Genomic DNA, 26,113 nt, shown 5'->3' with positions numbered 1-26,113 from the left:
AGTTTTTGGGCCTCCTGCCGGGTCACCATGAAAACCAGCACAACATGTTTATAAGCATTAGGTAGGCGGTGGGATTCCCCTACCCCAGAATATCAGTTCTGCAGTGCGATTGGCTGATGGGGACTCCCTCTTAGAATCATGGCACCAGGGGGAGATTTAGGTTTATGTGACTGTGTTGATGTGGGTGTGACCGACTGTGTGTGTGTGTGAGTGTGTGTTTCTTTCCACGTGAAAGAGTTTGCCAATGTTCCAGAACACCATGACTCTGTAGAAGCTTGGGTGTCACCTACCCCCACCCATCTACTTCCAGTCTACCTATTTAGCCCCCACTCTTCCCCTCCCTCATTTCCCTTTGAACTCACCCTTCACCCACTTCCACCCAAAATGTCCTGTGGGATTTCTCCAGAAAACTCCCTCAGCGCTATAATACTCTCACCGCTTGGCCAAAACTAACATGTTTGGATGTCTTCACTGAAAATGTACGTGTGCTCGTTAAGTTAGGAGGCACAGAAGGAATTCAGAAAGAGTGGAATGCAACCCAGAGACGAGTAGGATAACGGAGTTATTGGACTCCTTTTTCTTCATCCTGACCTCTAACTCCATCAGGTCATTTCACACATTTTGAAGCAGAGCCAACAAGGTCAATGGCAGCAGAAACAAGCATCTTCTGTCAGGTGCATGGTCACAGTCTAATTAAAGTGACAAACTGCTCACAAGTGATAACCGTTAGACAGCTGCTACCCCCTAGTGACTGTAAGGCCCAACCATACCATAAAGTACTTTATAAGCTTGCAGTCTGATTTCACCCTGTTTGAAAGTAATAAGGCTTATAGCATCATCTACAGGAGGATCCGTGAACTAACTGATATATGAAACTAGAAAATTAATTTCCCAATGAAACTTTTCACTTAACTGTTTTTGTTGCAATATTGATATATATATTTTTTTTTAGAGAAAATGACTCCATGTTTAAACATAATCTCCACTGATTGTGACATTTTCACAATTATACAGTTGGATGGACAGTGATGCAGTATACTTGGTCTAAGAGAAATGTTACCTTTTGTCTGATATTATGTTGATACAGACTGATATATTTTTTCTTATGTTGCACGTTAGAAGAAAGCAGTGTTTCTTTGTTGGTTTTTAAATGAGCTGCAATTTAGGATTATGTCCGTTGTGTGCATGCTTTAGTGCTATCTGAGTGTCATGTACAGAGTGTTGTTTTTAATATTCCAAAATATTATATATTTAAATAATTATGCCTTGCAACATTCCTGTCTACCTTTTATGTTTTCTGTTCTGTTCTGGAAAAAATAGAGGAAGCAGGACCGATGTTCTCTGGTATTGGTGGTTTGAGGTCTCTTGCTGCACTCTAGTGACAGCTCCCTCACTGTAGCTCCATGCTGAGGACCAAAACTATTGCTGATGTAGGATTAGCTCACTTGCTCTAAATCCTAAGATAGCCATGGGAAATGTAACGCAAAACCTGCCCTGTTAGCCATATGTATAAAAATAAATGCCAGTGAAGGACTGGAGTTTGTTGTTATTAAACATTAGTTGTTGACAGGCTCTTTTCCCAGATAAGGGAAATGGTTCACTGGGTAATTTTTCAGATGTAGCTTGTCTGGCAAGTTTCCCAGGAATAAGCAAAAAATTGACACTAAACTTCTATAAATATTTTCGTAACATTAGGAGGCCCCTTCTGTGACCACTGGGGCAGTTTATATTGAGTTAAAATTGCGTGCTAATGTTTTACATTTCCATGCCAGGTAAGCGTTTAGCAATAAAGTGCATATGAGCATCACAGATCTAACACGTGGAAAATGATCTCTTTGTAGCTTCTTTAATATCTGTTTATGAAGATTTGTAAACACCCAAAATAGAAAATATAGGGCTCTATTTAGTTTATAGGTAATCTCAGACATATCCAAATCTTATAAATACAAGACCCTGTTGTGTACGTATTAGGATTTATTATTTTTTTCGTTGACAAAAAAATAACTGGACTTTTAGCTGTGTAATAATATAGGTCAGTGTCTGATTCCAGTCAGACAATTAGAGCAGCTGTGTTTTTAACTGCTCCCATGTTGTCTTCCTGTGATTCGGATGTGAGTTAGACCGTAGCCAGCACTGATTAACTTTGTCTATCACAGAAGCAGGACTTTAACTCGGTTCATTCTTCCAAGTTTAGAGAGGAGGTTCCCAAGGTAACCGTGTGTGTGGGCGCGTATGTATCAGTGTGTTTGTATGCATGCGTGTGTGTTCTTGAGAGGAAGAGAGAATGGGGAATAAAGAACAGAGCAGCGATGTCAACTCTGTTTTCCACTGTTGGCACGGGAACCCTGGGAGCATTCCTCCCTCCGCTCGATCCAGGGAAAGGGTTATCACCATGGAGATGGCATTTGGCAAGCCTGGTCTAAAGTGAGTGTGTGTGTATAATCAGATGGATGGAGAGGCGATAGTAGCCTGTTCCATGTGTATCGGGTTCAAGTTTAAACTTTATTTGTCCTACTTGGTTTCATTGCAAGAATTAGAAATAACATTACATAAAATTATGAGACTGGCATGCATAACTGTGCACACTTGCCAATGATAAAATAGTTGCTGTAATTCTCCTATGTACTTAAAAGTGTGCATGGATATTTCAGTAATTTAAGCCTTTTTTAAAATACTGTATAAAGAACTATAAGGGCATTATCACATTATTATTATGATAGTAGTAAATTGTGTCAGAACATTTCCATATTAGAATATCTAAGCAGTGCAGTTAAACAGTAAATGGTTGGCTATAGCTTTACAAGCAAATTTAATTTTGACTTGACAAACATGTCTTTCTCAGTGTTTGTTGTCATCTGTGCATCTATCTGTGTGTGTGTGTGTGTGTGTGTGTGTGTGTGTGTGTGTGTGTGTGTGTGTGTGTGTGTGTGTTAAGTCTGCCTGGTGCCTGAAGCAGAAATAAACGTGAAATCGGTGGCTATATTTACACAGATAATTTTACACAGCGGACAGGCAGTTTCATAGAGCAGGTGTGTGTGTGCATGTGTGTGTGTGTTTAGGAAGTTGTTATGTTCACACTATTCAGCTGCTCTGAAAGACTTGGAGAAGCAGTTCGTGTTAAGTGAATCCATCAAGGCGCACGTGCACACCCGCACACAGCCACATGTGTAATATGCCCCGACAAATTAGAGACATGTATCAATGCACTAGTAAAGACTGCAGGAGCACACGTGTGCATGTCAAGTGTGTTAACAGTCGGATGAAGGCGGCAGTTGTTGTTCGACAGCTGACCTGCTGTGCTTCCCATCGTGCATTTATTTGATCAGTGCTGTGAAGGCTGCTGACTCACCTGTTTCTGTGTGGCTGGATTAGATCTGAGGGGTGGGCAGAGAAAAGCTTTTGCAGACATAACACACACACACCTGTTACGCTGCCTTTTGTTCCTGTTAAACTTCCATCAGCCGTCATAGTTTCTCTTCACTGTTATCCTTCTTGTCTCTTGTCTGTGTAAGAAAAGTCGGTTCAAACCATGTATATTTAGGGAGGAAGCAGGATGCACAACAACAATAAATCATTTTTTTAAAACTTAGGGGGGCTATCAGTAGATTGCTGATGTGCAACATAGTTGACAAGATGACCAAATAGTCTATCCCAATAGATCTTCCTGTTGTCAGAGCAGTCTGTCTGATCTAACTGGTCCCACTGTTTGAGTCAGGACCAGGTGGATACATTCTCTATTATTGTATTCATCTGATATTGAGTCAGTGTCAGAAGGATATATCTGATAATGAGTCGGTATCAGATGTTTTGGTCCACCATGAGGGAAACATTTGTTTGGTTAGCTCCTTAAGTTCACCAGCTATTTGTTTAGAATATTGTGGTGTGATGAATACAATTTAATTGTTTTTTTTTTTTATTAAAAACAACTAAATTAAAAGATGTTAACATGCTTGGTAGACCACAGAGAAACTACACAAGCACATTTTCTTGTCTATGCTCAGTTATCAGATCCATTTCATATAGAATTTCATATTTAAGCTGATTATAAGTACAGCTTGAATATGAAATTCTTTACTATTCAATTATTTATTTTAAGTTGAGTAATTAACTAATCAAAATTCTGCCTTGATGTTGCATTTCTGTTGGCCTCATGTGTCCCTTCTTGTAGGAACAGTTTGTCCCAGTGGGTGTTTTCATGTCACCTGAGCTCACTACCTTCATACATACTGTCGTGGACCGTCTCAGGAGTTTTACAGTTTGTATAGCTTAGTAAATTGGCTGTTTTTATTCATTTTTTTCTGTTATTTTTTATCTTTAATAGCAGGCTAATCATCACAGAACATTCAAGATTCAAGGAGGGAAGTTAAGATTTAAGAACAAGGGTTTTAGGACCAAGCGGAGCAATTTTGACAGGGCAGGGTTACACTGACTGTCAGTCACAGGAAAAGAGCACACAGCTGCCTGGTGGCATTCCTCTCTGGCTCCCTTTACACTCTCACACAAGTACTGTATCTCTTTATACAGAGATTTATGATATCACAAGTTCGTTGCTACAGATGAAGAGGTTGTGCAGAGGAAGTGGAGAGAATGAACTCCCTTTCATTGACCAGGATAAAAGAAAGCAGAGAAAAAAAGAAAAGGGTCAAAAAGCAGGGTGGGATTTCACATGAGATAATAGGCTGGTGAGAATCTAGTGCACATTTGTCGAGTGATACAATATATTTGTTGTATAATGTTTCCCTCTGAAGCATGGAGGTAATAGGTCGCTAGCAAGTAGATAATGTGTGCATGTGACAGTATCTGTATCTGTGTGCGGGATCGGTATGCAACCTTCGCTTCAGTACGGAGCCCAGTTGTTCCAAAGAATTCGACAGGGCACACAGAGATCTGAGAGGAGTTACCCTAAAATACAAGCTGACTCATTTATTTTTCTGGAAAGCCACTCACACACATGCATGCACACTGAACCTCTCTGTATGCAGTTTAAGAAAGCTCTCTTATTCAGTTGCTATTCACACACCATGCTGGCACATACTCAGTAATGACAGCCAAGTATGGCTCAAACTGGCAGCAACAATAGTGTCACAAATGGGGAAAAAATACAGTAGTAGAAAAACAGGGGAAAAAATTGTTCAAGCTATAAAACGAACCATTGGACCAAGATGAAAGTAACGCAGTGTATTAAATAAAGTTGTTAGTGGCAGTCATGATGTATCAAGTACAGTATGTGCAGACATCTAGGGTGCTGTCCTAGACTTCTAGGTATTTGAGCTGGACAGATTTAAAATGGGTCACCCCGTACATCCTGAGGGATCCCCTCTCTGTTCGGCTTCAGATTGGTGTTGCTTGGCATCGAAAGGGTTTTAGCTCAGCCTTGGTAAATTTAAGGGAAGCCTTTCAGGGAGCATTCGAGGACACGCTGCTGCCACTTAATGCTCTATTTATTCTCAGTCTTAATTAGCTATTACCATGCGTGGAAATTTATCAGTACTGTCCATCTATCTATTCATTCACCCTTCAGGAGCAGTAATGCGGTTTGATATTTCACATTTGGATATTGCTACTAACCTTTGGTGTCCATACATTAAAGAGCATAGAAAATCTAATACTTCCAAAAATTAAACTGCTACTTCTGCGTTGTTGATTTTGCAGAGAACTAGATGATGCAGAGGTGATTACTTTAATAAAATTTGATAACTGAAAACTTGGTTCCTTTTTTGGTTCCTGACTGGCTCTAAAGCAGGGTGACACTTGTGGGTTTTCATTATGTTCAAAAGGGAATGCTGCTTTGAGTCTTTGAGCTTGCCCAGTGGAAATTCTGTCAACAGATATAACGACAGGTGTCTCGCCCGCTGATTCAACACTGCCTCCCAAATTACCGCTATGAAAATATTTCAGCTTGCTTGTCCAACCCACTCACCCTGAAGCACCAACTTAAGCTTCCTGTCTGCAGTAAAATTATTTCAATCACAGTCACTTTGAGTTGTAACTTCCCACTGGCTAACTTTAGTCGGCAGGAGGAGGCAGGAACAGAGGAGGGCTCATATCCTGCAAAACACTACGCCAAGATATGCAACATGGTTGCACTTCCCCGCCTCCCACCACCCTAATGCTCAGGACAGCCGGTTTGTTATATGTGTGTGTATTGCCAGGCATGGCTCATGTTTCTCAGTGCAGTTTGTCAGAGCCCAGCTTGGAACAGCAGGCACCAGTGAGGCTACATCAAATACATACATTCAGAGCTGACAGGGGGACACCTCAATGTTTCTTCCCCAGAAAGAAGCTGCGATTTGGGATTGCATTTGGCCATAAAACAGCCCGGTACCATGTTTTGCCTCCCGTCCTGCACTGTAGCACAGGACGTCTAAGGATCGCCTTTTTACATAGAAACACTGCTGGATTACTGCTGCACAGGACAAAGTGTTGGGAGCATGAGTATAAATGTGAAGTTTGAAGGAGACCGATTTTCAGTGCGAATAATTCCTAAAGGACACTTTGCATGAAATGCCACACGTGCTGGATATTCTTTGATTTCCTGAAGTGGTTTCCCAGTTTTGGCTCCTGGATATCTGAGCTGTTAGGTAAATCTAGTTCATCCCTTTTCTTATCACTTGCTGGGCAAGCTGGTGAATCTGTAGTCGCCCTGTCGTTAGCCACATCAGTGTCCGTGTCTGGTGGGGTGTTGTGAGCCTCAGCCTCCACCATGATGATCAAGGAGGCATCGTTACGGAGGGACCCTGACCTCAGGGGGGAGCTGGCCTTTCTGGCCAAGGGGTGTGACTTTGTCCTCCCCTCACGGTTCAAGAAAAGAATCAAGTCTTTCCAGCAACAACAGGTCAGTCAGTTCAACAAGCAAGACAGGCAGGGTGCAAGTGTGCATGTAATAATCATAAATAATAATTATAAACACATAAAGATGTGCAGATGTAAATGTATATCTGTGTACACACACATACATTAGATGCATCTGGTTGCTCTAACACACACAGAGTGACATGCCAGGGAAGACAAACTATTCTGAGGCAGATACCAGCAGGGTATTAATAGGCCAGGAGGTGCAGGAATAGAGTGACAGAATGAACGGTGAGAAGGAGAGGACTGCTACAGCTGTCCTGCTCAATACAGTATGAAGACCCAAGAGAAGAGACCAGGAAGTTCCTATGGGAACACAATGACTTTTGATTTAAGATGCAGTGTTGATTAAGCTCCAGTTTTGGTCTTCATATTTTAATAATTAGCTATTGAAAATTGGTTGTGTATCACATTTAGGATGTGGTTATTTGGTAACATATTTTTTTTTCTGAGATTTTTCTGAGGACTGAATGTGTGGATGTGTCTTCTGACACCTGGAACTTTTCTTGCCAAAGGTTAAAATAAAAGTGCACTTGTGACCACTTTGTACTCATCTATGACTAACAGAATGGCAGGAAAAAATAGTCTCTTGTGTGTTGTTTATGAGTCACTGTGAGTTTCCAGTTCAACCTTTTACGTAGGTTCTCTATCCTACTGCGGTGAAATTGTATCTTATCTACAGCTCTGGGGAAAATTATCTATGACAGTGATTAAATTCTTCATTCTTATTTGTGCTTTTCATTAAAATGCGTACAAAGTTAGGGAAGCAAGGTACGTTGTACATCTAGACTAAGGCAGGTAGTTTGAATCAGTAAGCCACCGAGACTGCAGTGTTTCAGTCACTGGAACATTGTCTCAAAAAAAGCTGAAATATGATGTTTAAAGTTAGGACCACAAACAGCTAATTAACACCCATCCATGCTTGTCCTTTCCCACACATGATCTCCCTTCTCTCTTTTCAGGTCCAGTCGAAACCAGAAAAGAAACCCGGAACACCTCCTCCCGCTCCAGTTGCAACCACAGCCACACCAGCCCCCACGCCACGCTCACCCAGCCCTCCTCCAGCTCCCGTGATAGTCACCCCTCCTCCTCCTGCCATTAACATTCCCAGGTTCTACTACCCTCGTGGGCTTCCTGCCCTGGGCCCGGCTGCCAACCACGATGCAGCCATTGCTGCCATTGAGACAGTCTTCACCGAGTTTGAGGAGGAGAAGGCTGATATTTATGAAATGGGCAAGGTCGCCAAGGTAAAATCACAACTATCCCCTAACCTGTTTTTCGGAATAGAACAAACTTTATTAAGACAAAGGCAAGCATCTACATTTAATTCCAGTATGGCGGTTGCAATACCAACATTCATATTGAGACCTGAGATTTCTTTACATTTCCCAGAAGGCTTTTGTTTTTCCTGAGAAATCACTGCACGTAGTGGCCTTGTTAAAGCAGTGCTCTTTCTAAGCAATGCAACTCTAGGAAACAAACATGTTGTTCAGAGTAAGGTCATACGGGCGGTTGTTGTGTTTCCATTCAGGCATGCGGGTGTCCACTTTACTGGAAAGCACCCATGTTCTACGCAGCAGGTGGTGAGAGGACGGGCTTTGTGTCTGTTCACTCGTTCATTGCAACTTGGAGGAAGTAAGACACACGCATGTTCATCAAAGTCTTACAAATAGAAGAAAAAAAGATGCAACCGGGCTTTGATATCATACGTCTCTCCTCTCCTTTCTTGCAGGTTGTTGCACAGTTGCCATGACGATGCCTCAAAGTTTGTTTACTTGCTGGCTAAACCTGGCTGTAACTACTTGGAACAGGAAGACTTTATTCCTCTACTGCAGGTAAATATCATACCAATATAAATGAAATAAGCAACTCTGTACTCTGTTAACTCTATATACTATTTTTTTCCCTGTTTGATTAGGACATTGTAGATACACATCCTGGGCTCACGTTTCTGAAGGATGCACCTGAATTCCATTCACGCTACATAACAACGGTAAATGACAAAAACCAATGAGATCAGCTGTGTTTTTTAAAAATATATTTATTTGTAAGATTGTGTTTTAGCGTATCTCACAAGCTCGGTTAACTGAAAAGGAATAGCAGTTCTAGACTAAGCGCCACAGTAATGAGGAAGCTCTTTATGGCCACATGTATCAATGGCCTTGTTTATACAATAAATGTCCAAAGCTCGTGACCACAGGCGAGTAATGGAAACTAGATTAACTGGCTTCAAGATGAGAAAACTTCAAAAGTAGAAGCACATTACCAGTGAATAACAGAAACATTTAAAACGTGACTGTAACAGTGAATAGCAATTAACTCTCTCAAGATCTTTTCTGTTTAATGACACTTTAATATTCTGTCCTAGGGGTGCCATTGTAGTTCACCTGATTGAGTTATAATGACCCTTATACTGAAGGCTAAAGTCCTTCCTGCAGCAGCCTGAATTCAAGTCTGTGCCAGACTCTGCTGTGAATACTATTCTCCCCACCTTACTATCTAGCCTCCTCTTTCATGTCAAATAAAAGCTAAAACATGCCCCAAATAAAATAATATTTTTCCATAACAACCATTTGGTCTAAAAATGATCCAATTATCCCCAAAAAATCACTTGATGAGGTTATAAAATACAACAAAAACCCAACAAATCATATATTCTTCCTTCACCTGCTCCTTTTCCTCATTTTGCCACAGTGGACATTTGCCTCCAACTCACACTAGCCCTAGCATCCTCCTCTATTATGTCAACCCTCTGCATGACCTTCATCACAACATTCATAAATCTTTTCTGTGGTTTTTGTCTCCATCTTCAACAACCTTTGACTAATATATCCGCTAACCCTCCTCTGTACATGTCCAACCATGTCAGCCTTGTCTGTCTCACTTTGTCTCCAAACCACTCAATCCGATTTGTCTTTATAATCCTATCATAATCCTATGCATTCTGGTGACTTTTAGCCAAAATCTTAGGTATTTGAGCCCTGCTATTTAAACTCATCTGTCTTCACTATCTCTGCTCCTTGCAGGTTCACTGTTCCACCTGCCTCCCTCTTCTGTCTTGCTTCTATTGGCTTTCATTTCTCTTATCTCTAGAACATACCTCCACCTCTCTACACTCTCTTCCACCTGCTTCCTACTCTCACTATAGAGCAGTATTCACAAACTCCTCTTATGTTGTCAGCAAAACAGCTTCTGTGTGCCTCAGCTGTGTAACATTAACAGTAGAGCATGTGAGTCTTTGAATGTAGACGGGGACAGCTGTGAAAGCTGAGGGTTTGCTTTTTAAAAGTACTGAGATTTTACTGCACCGATGCGTCAGCCTACGGTGACTTCACGGAAACACTGATGCATTCCCTACCATCCCTTTCCATAGAGACACCCTCTGCATTCCCATTTTATGACACTTCCTATTCAGTTTAGACCAACTGACGTGCTACTGTATGAGACGCTTGTAACCCCTGGAGGTCCATGTACCAGAAAATGGATGATAATCCAGTGTTGTGGGTCTCCCTCTTGGCTAGATGAGGAATATTTTTAATATATCTGGATGACGGGGCTTGTACAGACCTCGTGAAAGTGTCATCATGGTTTTTTTTAGTTTCACAGTATCAGTTTTAGACCTTGCCTTGATTTTAACTTTTTAGAATCGCCAATACAAAAACCACCAGATGTAAAATACATAAATTTTAATTGGACAAATTAAGTTTCTATGATTAATTGAAGACCGCAAAGGCGATTGTAATTACTGAATAGGTTTATTAATAATTCTGTTAAAAGCCTAATCAAGAATTAATAAATCTCTACTCCACTGTTATGGATATATTTATCATTTTTTGGTTAAAAGTTAATGTAATGTTAAAATTTTCAGAAATTATGAAAGATGCCCCTCATAATTTAATAAACTCACCTCCTTTAAAAAATATAGTGAGGTCTTGATATTTGGAAGATACTGAATTATAGGATTAATTTTGAAAGGTTTTTACATTAACCGTGAAACTTTACTTTGGTTTTATTAGCACATTTTATGAAAACTATTATATAATAGAATTGTCTTTGTCGTTGTTCTACTATAATGTTATCACAGGTGATCCAGCGGATATACTACGTAGTGAACCGGTCATGGAAAGGTCGTATCACAATGATGGAGCTACGCCGGAGCAATTTCCTTCAAACTCTGGCCCTGCTGGAAGAAGAGGACGACATCAACCAGATCACTGACTACTTCTCCTACGAACACTTTTACGTCATCTACTGCAAGTTTTGGGAGCTGGACACTGATCATGATCTGTACATTGACCCCAAAGATCTGGGGAGATACAACAACCACGGTAAGAAAACAAATCTCAGTTAAGGATTTACTTCCCCCAGCTGAAAGACCTCCATAGCAGTTCAATTGGGGTCTTTCTAATTGTTTATATGAGCACTGAGCCAAAAATCTAATTGTCTGAATCAGTACTTAAGCGTTTGATTTTAATGTACTTTCAGTGATTTACAAACAGTTACATTTCATTTCTGTGTATTTACTTCCTCTTCTCAATCTCCCATTTTAACAGCATCCTCAAACAGAATCATTGAGAGATTATTTTCAGGGGCTGTTACTCGGTGAGTAAAAACCCACACGCGAACAAGCATACGTAGCCAATTACTTTACTATAATAACGGTAGGGAATCTAAATGGTTCTGTCTCTTTTCTTTCCAGGGGTAACGCTGTGCAGAGAGAAGGCAGGATGAGCTACGCTGAGTTTGTCTGGTTTCTGATATCTGAGGAAGACAAAAAAAATCCCACCAGGTATTTCAAAAGTTGTTCCGATATGTGTGTGATTGATTAGATTAGTACACTGCAGGTATGCGACTAATAATCTGAGTCTGTGCGTAACACATTTGTTACCTGTCTTTCCAGTATAGAGTACTGGTTCCGCTGCATGGACGTGGATGGTGATGGTGTCCTTTCCATGTTTGAGTTGGAGTATTTTTATGAAGAACAGTGTGAGAGGATGGAAAGAATGGGCATCGAGCCTCTACCCTTTCAGGATTTGCTCTGCCAGATGCTCGACCTGGTCAAACCTGAGAGCCCAGGTTAGTGCTCAAACTTTCTTGCCCTTGCTCTTTTGTTTTCTTATTTCACAATTATGTTTTAATCAGTAGACGGCCAAACACTGCCATTGTGCTTTTGAGACATTACACCTGCATGTGTGTTTGTTTTATTTCCTTTAGGTAAGATAACTCTGAGTGACTTGAAACACTGCCGGATGGCTCACATATTCTTTGACACTTTCTTCAACCTGGAGAAGTACCTGGACCATGAGCAGAGAGACCCATTTGCTGTGCAAAAGGTGCAAATCTTCAACTTTTATTTATAATATTCAACTATAACTGTGGATCTTCTTGATCTTGTGATGGCCCACTCAAAAGGCATGCATGTTAGGTTATTAGTGATTCGAAATTGTGACTCTCCACAGTGTATACTCCAGCTGGATTTTTTTTCTAGTGCCATATAGCTTCTTCGCTTATTATTATTATTTTGTTTTAGTTTTGTGTATTTTATCTAAAGCTATAAAACACCAATATGTATTGTGTTTGTGGTGCTCCAGGACATTGATAGTGAAGGTCCAGAGCCATCTGACTGGGATAAATATGCCTCAGAGGAGTATGAGATACTAGTGGCAGAGGAGACTGCAAATGAACAGCTGCATGAGGGGTAAGGCGTAGACACGTTCACACTCATTCGCGTTATTAACTAAAAGTTTATCATTTTTATTAAGAATAAAGGTGTATATCAGTTCTCTCTGTTGTGTTCCCAGGTCATTTGATGATGACTATGAATCTGAGGAGCTTCAAGTTCCTGGAGAAATTGGGAAAATGGAAAAACTGGTCATATCAGACCTGTCTGCATAAAACTTGGAATTCTTGGGCTTCTCTTTCTGGTAAACAGAAAGCAGCAAGGTGATGGAGGGCCACGCTGGATATATGCATCCATACATGGATCGAAAGACAGACAGAGAAAGGAATTCTGGCTCCTGTCTCATGATTTCTCTGTGGAGTTATTGTATTGTATGTGTGTGTGAGTATGGCCATAAACCAGTACTGTTCTGGTGTCTGGTGCAATAATGCATCTGTATTCACACAAAAAAGAATGTCCCTGCCTCCAGCTTTTTGCTCCACAGAAGCCAAAGACAGAAGTTTGGTAAGCTCAAGAAGGACTCAAAGAAAAACACTTAACTGTAAAATAATGTAATTATTGTGAATTCTCTACTGACAATCCTGCCAAAGGACAATCTTTTTCAGAATCAAGCTAGACTGACAGGAAGCCTGCCAGGCACACAAGTAGGCATCTAGTGGGAGAAACTGGCAGGTAGAAAAATAATGACAATGATAGACACTGCCATTGAAGAGCAGCAGTCCACTGCTTAAAAATATGACACACACTGCCTTGAGAAACCTGCTGTGTGAGCATCTTGTCGCTGTGTTTCTCGTAAAGGAAGCTGTTAGTCCCTTTAGTTAGAGGCCATAGAACACCTTGAGCGGTTATATCAGCACCTCCACTCAGTGGCCAGTATGTGGTACTGCATGCCATCCATGGCCTGCACAGTGCTTGATGGCTGCCTGTCATTTCTGTGAAGGAGTTTAGTTCACTGCACAGCCTGAGCTGTTCTTTATTGTTGCAGCACTATCAGCGCTCCACCTCTGGACGCTCTCTGGAGTCATGGACAGATATGTTCAAGCTCTACAATTTCAATGTATTAATTCTCAATCAGATAATGGTGAAAGATATGGGATATGCACAATGCCAGTCATATCAGACTCTCCGGTAGAGTTGCCCAAACATTTCCACCTGTAACATTTGTAATGAAACAATAGATGTGCCTACGATTTGTAATTGATTCCTGCCAGTCTCATCAACATCTCACTGTATGTTTTCCCACATCGTGCTTTTCTTTTCTTTTCTTTTCTTTTCTTTGTTAAACCTTTATTTTTTATGGAATTTTCAATTTGACAAGCAGAAGTGTAGAACAAAAACATGGGGCTTGAGTAAGCTCAGCGCACATCCAAGACAGATGCACAGGATACAGTACATTACACAGAAAGCTGAGCTTTATTGTATTAAGTTAAAAAGAGAGAAAGGGGAAAAGTCATTCTGTCATTTCATCATCAGATTTATCTTCTCAGTTTATTCTCTCACATCCTTTTTTGAATTTGTACACTGCCTTCTAATTCATGTGAACTGTTACTGTCTTTTAGTCTCTGCAAATGTATCCCCCTTTACATACCTGTTTACATCTCATCACTATTGATCATTTGTTTATCAGCATTTCTGAAGTCCACTCTACCTGTAACACAGAAAAACACACCACTAAAGATGCCTTTTCATAAATAGGTTGCCTAAAACAAATTTTAAACTCACATATGTAGTGGTATCATGCCGCCAAACCATTACGTAGATACGTTTGAGATTTCAAACAGCACTTCACTACAGTGTTTGTGGCTTTTAGAAAAATGATTCTCTGAACACGTGTTCCTGTTATTCAAACAACAGAAGACATGCTGAAGAGTTTCCAGTAGAACTCTCTGTAGTGTAAATTGTCCTGACACTGCAGTTTGTGCTTTATAGAGGCTAAGAACACACTGTTGTGTTGCATAGATGTATCACTGCTCAATTGCTGTATAGTTATTCAGAAATTTCCATTAATTGAACTGAGATGAAGCCTTATTTTTTTTCAGGCACATTTTTCTTAAAATCTCTTAAAACCAGTTGTTATAGTACAACCCAATCGATGTTTATGGTTAGATGCCACTATGTGAGTTTGGTCTGTGAACCCTTTAACTCCTTTATTTACTGTAATAGCTAGGAGTGTGTGTTTGCACTGATAGAAGAGTGTGCATTAGGAGCCTGTGTTGTGTAGCTCTGTTTCAAGCCGTTTTGTTGCCATGGGGATTGTGCTCCAGGATCGGTGGATGTGTGCGCCCTTGTATAACTCTTAAATTAGTAGTAGTCCTCAGTGGCTTTAAATTCACCGATACATACATCCTTTTCTGGCATTTGCTGTACAGACTCACCATAGTATAGTTGCAGTTGAAGGGTAAAAAAGACAGCTTGCGGATGCTGCAAGGTTTTAAGGACCTTGATCACCCCACTTCTGCTTTATATTTGTTGTAAATCTCTCTAGCTTTGTAATAAGCAATATTATAATATTATTAACAGTAATAATGAGCCATTATGGACATAACAACTGTAATATGATGGTTTGTATTACTGTGCCACTGTGTGGCTTTGGGATGGGGGGTAAATTATGTTAGCTGTGTGTATGCTTGTGTTAGACGTGCAGTGGATTTTATCAGCAGAAGTGGGTGAAATCCTCTTTTCTACCCAACCTGACAATCACAAAATTTGTAGATACAAGATATCATCTAATATAGAAACTGTTGAGACAGATTTTTCACTGCTGTGATCACATTCATTCACTCTTAAAGAGATTTCTTCGCCTATACGGTATACAAGAAAGAACTAATTATGGTGATGGGACATCAAGTCTGGACGACAACTTTTTGGTTCTATGCAAAGTATCCTGGTGCTCACACTCCAAGCATCAGGCAAGGAGCAAAGCCATGCAGGACTTTTACTTTACTTTTAAAGTAAAAGAGAAAAGAGTTTATTTTTGATCTGTGCACAGGAAACTTGAGTAGGCTGGGATGTGATGCAAAGTCTGGTGGTTATTGTATTGGCATGGTTTTCCCTCTTTACATCCATCAATTCTTTCTTTCAGTCTTTCAATCTTTCTTTCTTTTTTTCTGTCCAGTCTCCTGTTATTTGTTGCTTTCATTTTAAGTTTAAAAGTTTAAATAAAGATGTTTTAAAAAAATATTTCCTCTTTGCTCTTTATGCTCTTATTCCATGACACACGTGTCACATTCAGACATATGCACGTCATTATTCCCTCCTGTGTACACACACTTTGTTGTCCTAAAGGTGTTTGCCTGCCCGTCTCGGATGCTGGCTATTCTTCACCTGTAAGCCTAAGATTTTCCATGTTGTTGTTTAATTTCATCTGTTGTCAAATTCACATTTGACCCTATATGGCTTGTATGACGCTGCAGTGAGCCTCCACGCCTCCATGACAAGAGCAGGAGCTAAACAGGAAGTCTGTGTTCAATGAGTCACATTGTTGAGGGGGTTTTTTTTTTCTTCTTTTTTGGGGGGATATTTAGGAGATTCCCAAATTGGCAACAACCAAAAATCCAGGGTTGATTGTGATTGTAGATTACATCAGCTGAGCTGTGTAATTTTCCAAGCAAGCTATTTTTGCTGTCCCTGCTTAGAAGCATGATTATACTGGTGACAAGTAAGCCAATGAGCTACACAACCTTTTTTTAATCTGTAGTAGCAAACACAGTCTCCATTCAGCTTACAGTGTCATTGTTCCGGCTCTCAGCGTGTGTTGCATTGGCTCAAAAATGTGTCTAAAATACTGTAAGTAATATGTAATTTTATACAATAGAACAATGGTAAAAAATGCATTCAATGAATCAAAATCAGAATACTTCATTAATCCCTAAGGAAATTATGTGAGTTACAGTTGCTCGAAGACAGTAACAGTAACAGACTAAACTATTTAAATAATACAATATGTTACAGAGTTTACAAATTTAAGAAATAGCACTAATATATTCAAATCGCTCAACTATAAATATAAAGAATATTACAGAGGTGAAAATTACTGGGTGGAATATATATGATTGACAATTGACTCTAACCTGTGAACTTTGTCATTTGCAATTTTACAGTAGCGCGTGTGCAAAACGGGTATTGCATTGTTTACAGTGTATTAGATGAATATGAGTGTGCAAACGAGTATGAAAAGAATATGGGTCTCTCTCTCTCTCTCTATGTTGGCTCTATGGTGGCCCCCAGCAACACTGAACTGGATAAGTGGTTACAAAGATGGATGGAAAAATGACATATTCTGAGGACATAAGCTTAGGGCCACTTGAATGCCATTTTGTCAGTTATATTATCATCAATCAAAAATGTAATAAACTCTTAAGTTTCTACAGTGATGCCAATCACAGTGTTTAAGTTACAATGGTAACCAGCTCCTTAGCAAACATTGATGGATCTGCCATGTTTTTTTTTTTGTTTGTTTGATGGCACTATAGAAAAATGAGCTCAGCAACGTTATTTTGTCATCCTTTGTGCTATAAAGGTCTGCACCAGGTCTCTTCATGGCACAGTCCACCCAATGGCCAATGGCTCTCAAGTTGTCATGACAGTGGAAAAGTCGGCAAAGTAACTGAAGATGAAGATGCACTGGAGAATGCAAGTATTTCATGCATCCCACTGAACATTAAAGGGTCTTTACCCCGCCAACTTTCTACTACACAGACTGTGATATCTGATTGCAACCTTGTGTGAACGAGATGGAGTTGTATCTCCTGGACATCCTACCTATCCAGCTAGATTGCCTAAAACATACGAGAAAAAACATTTTTGGACTATTTCATGTAACCAATTCTTCTTATGTTTTTAAAAGTTTGTGAAAATGTCAGGAGGCTTCATCTTGTGGGGACCATAACTTTTAATTATAATATTGTTTTACTTCACAAGTTGTGATCACACAAATTGATTGCTTCAGCTGACTGTGCTTTTAGATAAAACTGTTTTCACAGTGTTTTAGTTCCACCCCCGTGTTTTCACCCATCTTGATAAAACTGATTTGTGTAAATAGCACTTAAGAAAACGTATGTTATATATTTCTGTAGGGATGTAATTCTTGGCAAAATGAGGGTGATTGCAGGCACAGTTTCTTCTGGGGGTTTATTGTTCTGAATGCACTGATTGTTCGAACAATGGTGTAATAGTTGGCACGGTGTCACATTGTGATTTGCTCATGAGCAATTGGCCTCCCAGCGAAGGTCAGAGTGGACTGGTCATTGTTTAAAATGGCACTCTGCTTGTTTTCCACAAATGTCAGGGACAAAGAAACCAGATCGCTGGCCCACCTTATTGAGTCACAGACATTCCATGGCTGTGATTGCCAACGCCCACCACCCTATGGTGGGGTGACCCAGCCAGTGTGAAATCACCACCGTGATGTCATGACTTGAAGGTATTCTTTAAGATGGAACATATGACATGATTGGCAAAGATGCAACAAATACAAATCTCATCTAAACACTGAGCTAGAGATAAAGCTGACTGGGAAACCCACAAAATGGCGAGGCAACAACTGGAACCAATTCATCTCATCGAAGAGAAGTGCATGGGCACTGTAAGGCCTTGATTAATGTAGAGTGCGGTGCTTGTTCCACGAATACCAGTGATGCCAGAAACATAAGCTTTGGATAAAGCTGTCTGAGAAAGTCCTGAAAAGAGGAAGGAAACAACTGGAAGCAATTCGTCTTATCAAAGCGACACAAAGAGATGAGCTTGGGCAAAGAAAGCCTTTGAAATTGCTTCTTGTTCCAGATGTTCCAGAGATACTAAATAGAATATTAATACCAACTATTTCGAGCCAAAAGACCCTCAAAACAAGCCTAAAATGGTAAAAGACAACAAAGTGCGGTGGCTGGGAAGTGCAAATCACATTTACAGTTTTTTTTAAATGTAAAAATGGTTTCTGAAATGTTCTTTTGTTGTTGATGTTGTAAATGTGATTTGCACTTCCTAGCCACCGTAACAAAGAGTCCAAGTAAGAGAAAAGATATAATTCGTTTTGACATTACAGTTTCTCTTTGTAGCATGTCATGTTGGTAAATTTGTATTTAAATTCTCACTGCATTACATATATATCCTGATGTAATGCATAATGCCAAAGTTTGACACACAGGTATTAGCCAAAAACATGTTATATCTCACCATGGCATGCATTGTCTCCTTAAAAATTGAGGAAACTGGACAAATGAAAAACTAAAAGAGATGAACGTCATGTCCTTAAAAAACAGGACAAAAAAAATCCAGCAAACACCTGAGACGAGATCTGGGAGATGCATCTCACCATTCCATTTATCCACATACTCTTCACTCAAACCTCATCAGGAATGGTCTCAGTGGAAGGGTGGCTGTCAGGAAGCCATTCTTAAGGACGGGAAGCAGGAGGGAAAGACTGAGGTGTGCCAAGTTACACAAGAACTGCAATGATAATCAGTATCTTAAAATTGTCATTTGTGTGTACGGACGAGGTCAGGAGGCTTTTGAATGATCATGGAATACCATCTGAAAAGAATGATCGCAAACAAAAAGGCCAATGCAGCAAAAGCATACCTGGGCAGAAAAAACCCCACAATGGAACACGATTGGCTGAAGAATAAAGGTGGCAATATCAAATATTGATTTTAAAGGTCATTAAAGTCTAAAAAGTCTGTTTTTGCCTTGTATACTATATTTCCATGTATTATTGCACATCTTTTAATAAATCACTGCAACTATTGCTCATTCGCCTTGCAAAATATGAAGAGCTCAGAGGTAGTTCAAGACTTTTGCACAGTACTGTATTGCAATTAAATGCACAATTCAGGGCTTGGAGGTACAAACACATATGTCAGAGAAATCATTTTAGTATATAACGGTCCAACCAGCTGCCTTGCATACTGAAAAAGGGGAAAGAAAAGGTTTGGAGGGGGCAGAGAGAGGTGGGAGACATGTCTGCACTTGCTGGTTTGCTGAGAGCCTTGGGTTGACTCTTTTGAACTCATAATGAGGTAAATTCCATCCTCACATCTTTGGAAAGAAGTACCTTACATGCACACACACACATGCACGCACCATCATGTTGCACCTCTCTGTTCCTAGGCGCCGATTATCAGCCCATTACCCACTCTTAGACCAGCATTTCTGATAATGTGTACACAAACACTACATATGTACACACAACATACACCCATAAATGCATACATAAACACACACACGTGCAAGATCTAAGAGTGGAGTAAGGGCATAATTAACATGTAGAAAACCACACTGAAGAGCTGGCTGCTGTCCAATAATCTCATTTCCCGCTTTCCCTTCTTTACTTTCTATCTGTTATAAGAATATAGAGTGCATATTATCATATGGCTGGACACATTCCACTTACTTCAAAGCCCTTTGGTGAGTGTGCATGATTACAGGGTGGGCTTGGTTTAAAGAGCCTCAGAGAGAGAAAAAAATCTGAGGAGGAGAGATGAGGAGAAAGAAGGCAAGAGAGAAAGCAGCTGGGTTGGTGGTAAACATCTGGCAGTTGTGGAGGCCTGGCCCTGACATACAGGGGAAATAGTTGCGTTGCTGTTCCAAGATCTGCTCCCTCCAGTCTTTCCTCATCCGCTCTCCTCCACAGATCTAATCTAATGTGACTAAATGTCTGTAAAGGTCCAACACGTCACTCAAGGTTGGCCTACTTTGGCTTTGTTAACAGAATTATTTAAATCAAGAAGGTATTTTTTTTTAATTCACAGACTGATTGTCTCCAACTGCTACACATACATTGTTTCCACAGCTCAAAATTGTGGGAACAGCTTCTTGATTCTGAGTTACAGCCCCTGTTGCACAATTCATTTCTCTCTTGTTTTAAAGCTAAGCCCTTCCCTAACTCATCTGCTTCTCTTTATCTACATCCCCCCTTGTGAGGACGCATTTAAGACAGAGGAGCTCAGTGTGGTGTAAGGACGTAAACTCATAAGTCATTGGTGTTCATAAAATTGTATGGCATTTGCTATTATATTTAAAAGGTACAAGAGAAGCAAGAACGAGATATGCTTAATGGGCTCAGAAAGCAGCATCCATATTTCCATGACAACTGAGCCAACTCGGTCTGCTTTGAAAAAGAACCTGATGTGATCAAAATGTCAAGAAGACCATTTAATGTGTTCTTGATGGTTTCTGGAAAGGATTTAATACCTAAAAGAACACACAAATATTTATTTTTATATGGCTTTACACAGTTTAAGTATTATTTTATATTGCATTATGGCTTGTACATTTAGGACATTATTTTTTGTGTGAGATTTACTATAGACGCTATGTAACAATATTTGTATCCAAACATCTAATAAGGTATATGAGGCAAAGAATCTTGTGTATACAAGGCACAATAGTCAAAAGGGTGTCAAGTGTTTAGGGAACACTGTGAAATTTAAAGCCTACATGAAAGCAAGAGAGGAGTTCTCCCACTACATTAATCCTCAGTGGTATTTTTGGTGGGCAAGTATGATTTGTCTTTTTCGCCATATCAGTTGCCCCCTTGGGATGATTTGTGGTCACTGAATTGAACCGAACTCCATTTAATTCCTCACAGGCACATTGTCCTGGTAAAGGACCGTATTTCTTTTACTGGCTTCGAATTACACCGGTGACTGTTCTTAGTGCAGTTGCTGGAATGTGTTTGTGTGTGCCAGCTGAGAGAAATCAAGAGCTCAGGGGCAATGAGTGTATTTGGCTCTGAGTGCCTGTTTGAAAATACAGTAAGAATTATCAGTGTGGACAAACATAGACAAAACACGAGCGTAACGAATTGAAGGGCCTGTTTTTGTTGTTGCACTTGCCAGGGTTAAATGAAACAATGTCATTCTGGTTTTCTGCAGTGTTGAATTTTCTGTGATTGAAGCCAATGAGGGGCTCAAAGTGCAGTAAAACTTTGCTGTGGATTTCCATTTAACAACAATTTCTGATCTGCGATTTTACTCCTATTTTTTAATTGTGAAAGTAAAGTTACTGTTTTCATCAAATGATGGATTTACGGGATTGTAACGAATCTATACAAATTATGTTTTTGGCCCCAAGACACGTTTTGTGTTCTAATTGTGACATGTACTTGCTGGCAATGATAACCTAATTTCAAGCACTAACATGCACATTTGTATATGTGTGGAAGTCTGCTATAATGAACCCCGGGGGAAGAAGGTGAATGCATGCACAGATGCAATATTGTATTGTGTATCATATCATACACTGATCAGTATTGGAAAAGTCTTTAAAAAACCTGTAGCAAATTCACCACATATGTTTAAAAAAAGAAATCAGACCACTGATCGATGTCCTTTTTTCAGGTATCACTGCTGAACCTAAAACCCTTGAAACTCTGGGCTCTTGGTGGGCTAAATGATGCTGAGTTCAGCCACCAGAGGGACTTTGGTCTGTGGTTAAAGATGTTTGAGGCGCTGGAACAGAGATTTGACCCACTTGACACTCTGAAAAATCTGCTATTGGTGAATTAGTTTGAATATATGGTATAAGAAATTATTGCATTGTATATTACTTGAGAAGTTTATTTTATTTATTTATTTTTTTACATTTATTGTTGAGTTCTTGGTGATTTTTTTTAAATTTGTTTTTTATTTTTAACTTAAAAAATGTGAAATGACAAGAAACATGACACAGGTACTGGGTACTGGAATGAATATGTTCTGTAGCATTATGACAGATAAAATCAATTCAGCCTTGGGTTTGTTTGCCTTAGAGTTCACCCACCTGTTTGGGCTTACATAACCTTTTAACGCAGATGTCTTGGGAGTCAACAACCAATAAAAAGCATAAAAGGATCTAATATTTTATGCGTAGATTATTTTTTTTCATGTTCTGTGCTTAGTTTGAATCTTTTTCGTGGAATCACCAAGAGAATAAACTATAACTATAAATAATTCTTTAAAAGCACTTTAAAATTGTTAGTCTACTTGATAATATCGGGAAATTAGATAGGCAAATTTGGCATTTAATAGCTTTAAAGTAACTAAAATATTCATTTAAAACTTGTATTTCTTTAAAAAATTATCGTGCCCTAGTTTTGTTTTTCTTTTCTTTCTCTTCATGACTGTAAACCCCTGCCCGCCCTCATTTATTCTATGCTGTGAGAGAAGGGTGCTATAGCCTTCTGTTTTGACTTTCTCACTGCGCACTGTACATTACGGTAGAGGCGGGATCTCGCTCCATGTGGGTCGGCTATGATTGACATGGCGGAGTCTCCCAGTACTCGTAGCGTCGAGCCAGCAGACAGGCAAGACCCGACCCGGGGAATTAAAAAACGCGCAGCCACGTCGGTTTGAAGATTATTTTATTACAGCGAGGTGAGTCCTTTTACAGCTTTTAAGCAGCATTCCCGAACCCGGACAAAGTGGGGAATCGAGGCAACTGGAGTGGATGTTGAAAAAGTTTTAGAAGTGCGTGTGTCTGTGTGTGAGTTTGGAGAGCTGAGCGCTGACGCCGGCAGTCTGGGCCACTTGGCCAACGCAAAGGAAAAAGGAAAACTGCTTTACCACTGCGGAGGAGGGTGAAACGAAACTTTTTTTTTTGTGCTCAAAAATTCCTTTTATTTTGAAACAACAAGGAAAAGCAAAACAGAGGGGATTGCCGTGCTAATTCCTCACACTAGTCGCGTGAATGTGTCGGACTGTGCGTTTTGGAGTCTGCTCTTTGTGGTCCCGATTTCTCAGCTTTCACCAAAGAATGTGTTTTTGTCTCCGAGGACTTCAGATGGAGTGAGTGCGCAACAGAAGAAAACCCTTGTCTCCGTTGCTTGTTTCTAATAATCAACTGCTGGTGCGCTGCGACTTGCATTGTGGAAATCGTCGTTTTTGTTGTTGCTGCTTAAAATCAGGAAATGAGCACTTTTATAGCTGGAAAATAACTTGGAAAGGAAGATGCTGAGGCAGTCAGATTTGACAGAGGGGGTTGCGAAATCATTGAATTGACACTATAGGGGATTCTGTTGTGTTGGATAATTGTCGAGAAGCGTTGAAGGGGCCGTTTAAGATCGACTTTCCGTTGACTTTGTGTGCGGTTGCAGAATGCAGTGAAAAGCTTTGGAGGAGGAAAAAAAAAATCCCAACTCCAGCATATCCTAGCATTCCTTCCAGCCAGCCAGCCAGTCTCTCTCTCTCACTCTCTCTCTCTCCCAGAAACGACTACGTGTCTGTTTATGCAGGACACAAATCTTTCACTCAGCCTCTCTGATGCAGACGTGGAAATCAAACATTGGTCTTCTGCTCGACACGATCGATTATCTGACTTCCACGTAGTTGCAGAAAGACTATAGGCCCTTATCCCACTGCATTAGGAGAAAACTTGAGATAAGTTGGGCTGCAGGATCGTTGGTAGCATGTCAGTTTTTCTTTTTCTTTTTTTTCCTCTCCCCCTGTTTAATAACGGGACTCAGTAATTGTCATTAAAATGTCATTACTGGTGGTGGCAGTATTGGTGAGGTGTAATTGGAGCATTGATTTGGGGTTTGCATATCTCCCAGTGTTGTGCGCTCCAGGTCCACGTCGGTTGATATTGGTTACGGGCTTGGGGGGATTACCCAACGCATCAAACACATGTACGCTTCTTCTACTTTTTCATGGGAGAAAGTGAAGGAAAAGGAGACGGAGAAATCCGATCCCAAATAGATGACGTCACGTGACATTCCTTTGGTGAAAGGCTGATGTGGCCATGATTTTTTTTCCCTTTCTTTACCCCCCCGAAAAAAAAGAAAAAGATATCTGACTTTTCTTTGAGGGGGATGAATGAGGTTGGCTTCCAGCTGAAAAGGTGTGTTTGGGTTTAGAGTGTGAAGGAATTCTCCCTGTGCTGCTTGAATGAGCAATTTATCTTGCTTCCACGAGAGCATCAAAAACTTTTAGCATCAGACAGTTAAGTTGTGGACAGTAAGCTGAGAGGTGGACAGCTGGATGCAGGTAAAGCTTTAATCAAAGTGTGGCACTCTAACATGATTAAAAGCCTTTTCTGCTGAAAGTAGCATCTCTTGGATCTAACTGAGATCCCGACAGGAATCAGGTTAAAAGGTAAGATAGGCTTTCAGATTTGGGATCATCCTGCTTTACAGCTCCAGCATTATTCTTTGTGTTTCATTGGTGTCAGATTCAGCACAGCTTGTTGCCTGAAGCTTGAATTAAATGTGCAACATTGTGCACAGCTGAAACGCCTAGGATATATGTAGCAAGGATTTGCCTTAAAACTGATGCAACTTTATATCAAATGATCCTTATTTTCTCATTTGCACGTTCTCTCTGTGCGTCTTTAAGCAGACACAGTTAGATTGGGGTTATGCTGGACTCACACTGAACGAGGGTAACCGTTGTTGCTTTAGCTTTCCATGTATTTTGCATGAACAGAGAAAGAACAGAGGTTGAATAACACTTTATGTAAGTTTTAAATTTGTCACACAGGTGCAGCCCACACCTTTGTGCCACTAACTGTGATGGTGCGTCATTGCCTACACATGGGGTGATTTTTAACTTTGCAGCTTCTTTGATCCAGTTAATTAGTTTTTGCATGAGTGAGAACCAAAATAATGAGGACAAAGGAGGCAAAAATATCTTATATGTCAATTCACTGGTATTTTTTTTTCTTTTGGGCAAAGTTCTCTTTATGTGGCATATGTTTTTTTTTTCTCTACTTCTCCAGCATCTAAACAGAAACCATACATGATATTAAAATAAGAAGCTTTGGGTCCAATATTCCTAATGTGGTTATTCTAAGAACAATAAGGAAGTTACTGTCATGTTACATGTGATATCAGGATGCCAGGAGGATTCTCTTTGTCTTAGACCTCTGGTTCACTACTGGCCTAATAAAACCCTTTGGTATGCCTGGTTGAAATGGGGTCAGGGAATGGGCAGCCTGGATGATGCTAGCCATTGTATGTGTGTACTTATGTGTCTGACTGGTAACCTAGAACATGCTATCAAATGGGTAGTGTTACCAAGTAGCTCTTGTTTATCAGGAACACAGGCAGATGCAGCTATAGAGTTACATAGACAAAACAATGCTGCCCTGGAATGTGTGTCTGTGTGAGAGAGCATGTGAAAGAGAGGCAAACAAGAAGAAACTTATGATAAAATTCCTGTTTCTGTAGTTTTTCAGACGTTAGACTTTTTTTTAATTTCAAGAAAAACACTGATTGATATTAGTGGGTCACTTTGACTGACAGAAACTATTTTGTGAAACATTTATATAGTTCTAGACATTTTATAGACCAAATAAGGAAGATTAGATTTGAAAATAATTGTTGCTTTGTTGCATTTGTCGTTACAGCACAGTGGAGACAAGTGTGTCAGCTTCATAGGCTTTAGAAAAGAAGGAAAACATGCACAGTCTGTGCAAATTTAAATTTGTTCCATTTATGATCTGCAGTTCTTGTCATGTCTGCTTTTAATCAGTCGTAATTATTATTTATAGTACTGATTACGACCATTTAAATGTATCAATTTGCTCTGAACATTTCCTTCTAGTAACTGGTGTGTGTTTGCTGTGTACTGTGCTTCACTGCTCTACTGTATATCTGCAGTTTTTATGTAT

At 40.0% G+C, this 26,113-nt stretch overlaps 2 protein-coding genes across 4 annotated transcripts in view; both read left to right on the top strand.

Annotated features, from left to right (window-relative positions):
- Positions 1-15,710, top strand: part of ppp2r3a (protein phosphatase 2, regulatory subunit B'', alpha) — a 56,190-nt gene extending 40,480 nt beyond the window's left edge. For 2 of the 3 annotated variants that reach the window (XM_005477314.4, XM_019349074.2), the window contains exons 3-13: positions 7,815-8,099; positions 8,384-8,487; positions 8,585-8,687; positions 8,771-8,845; positions 10,937-11,180; positions 11,406-11,454; positions 11,552-11,641; positions 11,753-11,928; positions 12,067-12,185; positions 12,444-12,550; positions 12,654-15,710. In XM_005477314.4, coding sequence (XP_005477371.1) covers positions 7,815-8,099; positions 8,384-8,487; positions 8,585-8,687; positions 8,771-8,845; positions 10,937-11,180; positions 11,406-11,454; positions 11,552-11,641; positions 11,753-11,928; positions 12,067-12,185; positions 12,444-12,550; positions 12,654-12,747 — 1,446 coding nt within the window. In that variant the 3' untranslated portion in view covers positions 12,748-15,710. Of the gene's footprint in view, positions 1-6,013; positions 6,836-7,814; positions 8,100-8,383; positions 8,488-8,584; positions 8,688-8,770; positions 8,846-10,936; positions 11,181-11,405; positions 11,455-11,551; positions 11,642-11,752; positions 11,929-12,066; positions 12,186-12,443; positions 12,551-12,653 lie in introns of those variants that run through there. The other variant, XM_005477315.4, reaches the window with a different exon arrangement.
- A 7,021-nt stretch (positions 15,711-22,731) lies between these two features.
- Positions 22,732-26,113, top strand: part of fndc3ba (fibronectin type III domain containing 3Ba) — an 89,868-nt gene continuing 86,486 nt past the window's right edge. Inside the window, 1 exon segment of the mRNA XM_003442880.5 lies at positions 22,732-22,881. The gene's annotated coding sequence lies outside the window, so the exon portion shown is untranslated.

Source organism: Oreochromis niloticus, linkage group LG19 (assembly GCF_001858045.2).
Source record: "Oreochromis niloticus isolate F11D_XX linkage group LG19, O_niloticus_UMD_NMBU, whole genome shotgun sequence".
Taxonomy (NCBI): Eukaryota; Metazoa; Chordata; class Actinopteri; order Cichliformes; family Cichlidae; genus Oreochromis; species Oreochromis niloticus.
This window is presented reverse-complemented; position numbering and strand designations above follow the sequence as displayed.